This window comes from Calypte anna, chromosome 3 (assembly GCF_003957555.1).
Source record: "Calypte anna isolate BGI_N300 chromosome 3, bCalAnn1_v1.p, whole genome shotgun sequence".
NCBI lineage: Eukaryota > Metazoa > Chordata > Aves > Apodiformes > Trochilidae > Calypte > Calypte anna.
Window position 1 is genome coordinate 77,541,510 of NC_044246.1, and position 6,844 is coordinate 77,548,353.

General features: G+C 44.4%; 1 protein-coding gene across 1 annotated transcript; it reads right to left on the bottom strand.

The window, feature by feature from the left end:
- Positions 1-1,681: 1,681 nt before the first annotated feature.
- LOC103525654 (cytochrome c oxidase subunit 7A2, mitochondrial) lies at positions 1,682-6,844 on the bottom strand. Its single transcript, XM_030447086.1, has 4 exons — positions 6,735-6,844; positions 4,335-4,424; positions 2,770-2,854; positions 1,682-1,898 (listed from the first exon to the last, which is right to left on the bottom strand). The coding sequence occupies exons 1-4, from the start codon at positions 6,750-6,752 to the stop codon at positions 1,840-1,842; spliced, it is 252 nt and encodes an 83-aa protein (XP_030302946.1). The 5' UTR covers positions 6,753-6,844; the 3' UTR covers positions 1,682-1,839.

A 6,844-nucleotide genomic window follows, 5' to 3' on the forward strand; every position in this document is an offset into this window, starting at 1 on the left:
GGGAAGTGAAAGAGATGTAGTACTCATTGCCTATCTGGCAGAAAACGTCCCTCATATTTTTGGAGTGACATTTAGAACAATCCAGCTCAGTGGAAGCCAAGACAGCATTCCCATGTCCTCAGCTCCAGGAACTTTCCCATCCTTTGAAGTAAAATATATTTAAAAACCCACAGCTCCCATTTGTAATTACAGCAACTGAAAAATGAATTTTACAAGAACCTGAAACAGAAAATAAAATTTACCTGAAATCTCTTTTAAGGAAAGACACCATGTGCAATGCCTGAACACAAATCAAAAGCAGGACTGCAGTAAGGTGGCAGTATTGTACATCAGTGTAATACCCAACTCCAAAAATATTGATTCAAGGATGGAAATAAAGCACCACAGTAACACAGTCAGACAAGAAAAGCACACAAGTCAAGTGTGTTAACTGCTAGCACTCTACAGCTTCATACTACTGATAATTTTTAAGTTTTACCATTTATCACTTTTTCACATTAGTAAGAAGTAATAGAGGATGCTTATTTTTTTGTATTCATAAAATACCCATAAGGACAAAATCTTCAGATACTTCCAAACATTTTCTCTTAATTTTAGGACTAGAGAAGATGCATAGCTTGCTTTTTGCATTTTTCTAGAGAAATGCAGTACAGGCACCTGGTTTTCACTGTCTGGCAGCCAGTGATGGGGACAGACCTGGCACCCCTTACACAGACTGAACAGCAGATGGGAATTTTCCTGCCAGCTTCATAATGTGGACCCAGAAAACAGCACTCAGTAGACAACCACAGGCCCTTTTTTTTTTTTTTCTAAACTCTTTTTTTCACAGCAGACACAGCCCAGGAGCTCTGGCACACCCAGGAGGCAGCAGCTCAGAGCAGCCCTGGCATTGATGGGTTATCCCCACCTTAGGGACACATCCTGGGGTTATCACACCCACCTCCACCAGAACAATTTCTTGTCATGTTATTAATTTCAACAGCACTGCAAAGCTTTGGCTATGAATATTGACCACTTACGACCACAGGATAAAGATCTTCGTGGCATTAACCACCCCCATGCCTCCCCACCAAGGCTTCTGCCTGCAGCACAGCTCACAAGCTGCCACCTTTCCTGAGACAACAGACCCCAAGTTGCAGTTGGAGAACACGAATGGCTGCACATTCTGCTTCAGTTGAGCAGGAAACACACATTTACCACCTAGCTCATCACAGGAGTTTTATAATTTACACTAAAGGATTGGTTTTTTTTGAATATTCTTCATAATTCCTGCAGGTGGGACAGGATGTGGGCTTTATTTACAGTTTTAGATTATTTTTTATGTTACCACTTGGTAAAACCTGTCACCTTCGGATGGTGATTTGGAATCAGAGTCCTCTATTTCTAGATGTATTACAGCCAACTTCCAGCAGCTGACAGCAAAGATACAGCCTAATCATCAAGTCCTCAAGATCCATTTCCACACAGGTTTAATCTAATCTAATCCTGGTAATTTATTAGAGGATTAAATTGCTCTACTAAAGCAGTCAGAGGAATTCCTGCAATAAAGGCAATAGTTTCTCACAGGGATTCAGGACATTTAACTGACTTTTGAAGTACCAGGCTCACAATTCTAAGATCTGCATATTGACCAACTCAATGTCAATTTACTGGCACGTGATACAGCCCAGACCACCACCACACAACGTAAGAACTGCTTTATTGATTGCAGTCAACATGTTACAATTAAATTATGATTCCAAGCATTAAGCCAGCTGCTTACAACAAGTACAAGCTGCCATCTTAGTCACATGGAATTGGACGAAGAGATGCTGGTCACTGAGGCATCCTCATCTGGAATCATTTCTGCTTCTTGGGCATTGAAGCTGAAAGCAGAGCGTAAATAACGTAGGCTGTTCCTGAATTAAGAGACAGAAAAGGTATCTTCAGACAGTAAACAGAATTCTTTTCAAGTCAGCTTTTCTTTCCCAGAAGAAAAACTGACAAGAAGCAGCTGCAACTCAGACACAACACATTTCTATAGCCACCTCTACAACAATTTTTTTTTTTTGGCTATTTGTATTTTAAAGCAAATCTTAAGTACCTCTCTATAGACTGCATAAAAATTAAGAAAAGGTGAAAAAACAATACAAAAAGCAAAGCAGGGGAGAGGTACATTTGGGGCACCTACACCAATTATCATGAAGTGAAGGTTACTCGTTTTAAAGCAACTGAATTGAAAATCAGTAAGATCAACATAGTTAAAGGCTGTTAAAGAATTCTACAACAAGCAGTGTAAAGGTTACATATATACAGTATCATAAGGCTTGGATTTATTCTCCTGGTTTTCACACCATGTATAACCTCAGTACATCAAGTACTCAGTAACCTAGAACTAAAGAGTCAGACTAGTGAGAAAACTTGTATGTATGAGCTATAATTACACAGTTCACTCCTTTTCAGAGTAAGTTTTCTAAGTACTTCTAGTTTTCTCTATCATCACACATGAATTCTGAAGGAGTATTCAGCCCCTAGTACTATTAGTTGGGAAAAAAAATCCATCTGAAAAGCTAAACTTGAGAAAGCACAGATAAATATACAGGTCTGTCTAAATATGGTTTTCCCTCTCCACACATATTTTGCACGTTCTAAAGAACAGGCTGAAGGAACTGCGTAATTAATTTACAGAGGAAACACCAATCATATTTGAGATAGTACCAAAATAAAGGTATTTTATTATTAGCATGTTGGAAATGCACCAAAGCATAAGTATTTTAATATTTGCCTTACCAAAAAGTGAAATACCCATGGTGACCCTATACAACACTCCATCCATTGGACCACCTTTAAGATACACTGGGATGCCATTATCTTCCTAAGGGAAACAAGTGACAAAAAGAAACCATTTAAACACAGTTCCTGCAATATTGTGTTAATACAACTAAAATGACCCAGAAGAATAATTACTTCCCCAAATCATCTTCCCACTCCAAAAAGACATTGAAGGTTATTTAGATGCCACTTTGTCCTTCAAGCTTGCACTCTGGCATCAGGTGATCACTTGCTAGGGAAGTAAATGATGGGCACACTCATTTCTAAAGCAGTGACTGGCAGATGCGACAACACTTCTGACACCAGTGGGCAGAGCCCTTGGGTGCACAGGATGTGATGGCCATCAACACAAACTTCCCATCTGTCCCCAGCACACTCAGTCCCTGTGACAGGGAAGGAGCCTCTACTCACATCTGGTGTCTCACAGGAAATTCTTTTGCTCCACCTGAAATAAAAGTCCTCAACACCAGATCCACACGAGCTTTACCCTTGTCAGGAAGTTCACACTGCCCTGGAATTCAAGCTGGCTTCCATTGCTTGTGACCTGCAGCCCAGCCCAGCTTAACTTCCTGTGCCACAGGTAAGGAATGGGAGGAGGAAGAGATATGCCTAGAGATCTCTGCCAGCAGAAACAGAACCTCTACCCTCACCCACTGCCAACATTCTGCTCACCTCTGGCTTGCAATGAACACTGCTCCTCAGACAAGCACCCCAACAAGATATCCTCTTGCAGGGGAAAGGACCACAAGAAGACACAAAAACTGAAGTAAAAAAAATGGGGCTTAACCTACTTTTTCCCTTTCACATCACTGAAGCCCACTCTACTCTATCCTCTGTATGAAACTATTGCTCACAACATGGTTGTGGCTCACAGTTGCCATATGGCTCACAGTTGGGAATATGCTCTCCAGCATCCACTGCTTTGGCATTTAAAAAACCATTAGTTCTCATGAGGTGTCCCTATCAGTCAGGAAGAGATCAATTCAGCAGTAATTTATAAAGATTCAATAATTTCCTAGGAGTGAATCCAATCCCTTAAGACCTTTACTGTCTTCATAACTGAGGAGTGCAATAATACCACATCCTCGTTAAGAATTCTGGAGCTCATCTCTGAGCTACAGACATAGCTGTGCGATTGCAGGTTTAACTTTTCACTGTACTTCTGTCCTCTCACTCACTATTTTTCTCTAATTGCTCTCAGAACATATTCAGCCATCTCATCTGATTTCAGAGTACTTTGGTACTTTGTTATCTTTGTTACAGTAACTAAAGGCTTGTAAGAAACCCAGGCACAAGGTAAAAAAAACCTAAAGAGCCAGCAAGTCAAGTATGTACATACAAGCTCTTAATCTCTGTAGAAAATAACTGATTTCAAAGCTGCAGTGATCTATTTCCAGAGGTCACCTCAGATGTGAAGAGGATTTCTGACAGCTCTTCAGGAATAAAACATATACAATTATAACCTACTAAAAAAAAAAAACCTTGCTGTTCTACTGACATTATTACTGGTGCTCACTGAATACCTGGAAATGCTTCTGCTTCTCAGCAATTCTATTTACAAACTGCCTGGGTGAGGCAGTGGTTATGGTCCTCTGGGGAATTTGGCGAAGAGCCTGAAACAAAAGATAAACAGTGTTTTGTAAAACTGACATTTTTCAACCATATCCACATTGGGTAGAAACAGGTTTTTTTTAAAAGTAAGAAAGAAGTGGAAGGGACAAGAAGAAACCTCAAAAAAACCCACTGGTTTTGAATACAGCCAGCCTTCTAACAGACTATGTAAAAGGACTGACTGATTAGTGATCAGGAAAACTACTTTCAATTAAGATACAACAAATTTATAGATCTGCAGCATAGCCTTCAAAATCTCAACCTCAGCCCCTCAGATCTTGGTTTGGGACACCACTTGCTGTGTCTGTCACAGAGAACAATACTATTTAAGACAAACATAGAATCACAGAATGGTTTGGTTTGGAAAGGACCTTGAAGTTCCAACCCCTTCACATGCAGGGACACCTCCCACTGGATCAGGTTACTCAAAGCCCAATCCAGCCTGGCCTTGAACTCTTCCAGGGATGGGGCATCCACAGCTTCCCAGGGCAACCAGTGCCTGTGTCTCACCACCCCCACAGGAAATAATTTCTTCCTAATGATAACCTAAATCTACACTCTTCCAGCTTAAAACAGTTACCACTTGTTCTGTCACTATGTGCCCTTATAAAGAGTTCCTCCCCAGCTTTCCTAAAGTCCTATTCAGGTACTGGAAGGCTACTATAAGGTCTTCCAGAGCCTTCTCTTCTCCAGGCTGAACAATCCCAACTCTCTCAGCCTGTGTTCATAGGAGAGGTGCTCCAGACCTCTAATTATCTTTGAGGCTCTCCTCTGGACTCACTCCAACAGCTCCATGTCCTTCCTGTGCTGGGGCTCCAGAACTGGACACAGTACTCCAGGTGGGGTCTCATGAAAGCAGAGTAAAGAGGAAGAATCCCCTACCTCAACCTGTTGACCACACTCCCTTTGATGCAGCTCAGGATACAGTTGGCTTTCCAGGCTACAAGCACACATTGCAAGCTCATGTTGAACTTCTCATCAACCAGCATCCCCCAGGTCCTCCTCAGGCCTGTCCTCAATCCATTCACTGCCCTATCTATATTTTTGCTTGGGATTGCCTTGACCTATGTGCAGGACCTTGCACTTGGCCTTGCTGAACTTCATGCATCTGGCACAAGCCCACCTCCTGAGGTCCCTCTGGGTGGTCTCCCTTCCCTCCAGCATGCCAACCACCCCACATGGCTTGAGGTCATCAGAAAATGAGTTTGTGCAGACAAGGATTTTCCACCACAGCTGCAGTTCACCCGCTCATCTCCAGCACAGGAGTTAAACTTCACAGAGCTTCACCTACAACTCCCTGAAAGGAGGGTGTAGCCAGGGGAGGGGTTGGTCTCTTTTCCCAGGCAACTCTCAGCAAGACAAGAGGGCACGGTCTTAAGTTGTGCTGGAAGAGGTTTAGGTTGGACAATGGAAAGAATTTCTTTACGGAGAGGGTGATCAAGCATTGGAATGGGCTGCCCAGGGAAGTAGTGGATTCTCTGTCCCTGGAGATATTTAAAAAGAGACTGGATGTGGCACTCAGTGCCATGGTCTGGTAACTGCAGCAGCAGTGGATCAAGGGTTGGACTTGATGATCTCTGAGGTCCCTTCCAACCCAGCCAATTCTATGATTCTATGAGGCATCCCCCAAAACACATACATTTTAAAGACATCCTGCTACATCCTAAGCTGGGATCTGCTTCAGATCTAAGAGATGCTCTTCAGCATAGGTCAAGCCACCAGAATCAATGACCCTATCATTCTTTCAACAGCTTAATGTCTGCCCTCCTTAATACGTCAAGTCTCAAAGTTAAAAATTAACTCTACCTCTGAGCTGCCAACAAGCAGCACTGACAACCCTGATGCTCCCCCGCAACATTACTGCCATTAAACACGCAGCCGGGGGGAAAAACGTCCAGACGATGCCGGGCGCAAGTACCGGAACACCGATCCCCCCAAAAACCCACACCATAAAATTCACCTCCTTGGGGCGCAACCCCACACCCGCTGACTGAACCCCGGGCCCCTCAAGTTCCAAGCTCTCAACAGTAGAGGGAGCGAGTGGGCCAGAACCTGAAACGCAACACAGCCCCCTCCCCTAACCTCCCCCCCACCGACCCGGCCCCAGCTCCGTCCCGTCCTTCAGAGAGGCGGCGGGAACGTGACCGGGGGGGGGGGCGAGTCCCGCAGCCCGGGCGGGCACCTGAGCAAGGGGGCGACAGCCCACACACCCACCCCCCTGGCACCCCCGCGCCACGCTCGGCTGCCGGGAGCGGCCCAACACAGCAGTAGCGGGTTGTTCCCCTCGGCCCATCCCGGCCCCTCGGGCTCACCAGGAGTTTCCCCCACATCTCGGCTCTTGGTCCCGTCACCTCCCGCCGGCAGCAAGGGCAGCGGAAGCGGAAGCAGCTCCCTCCCCAACGCCGGTGGTACCAGAGATGCA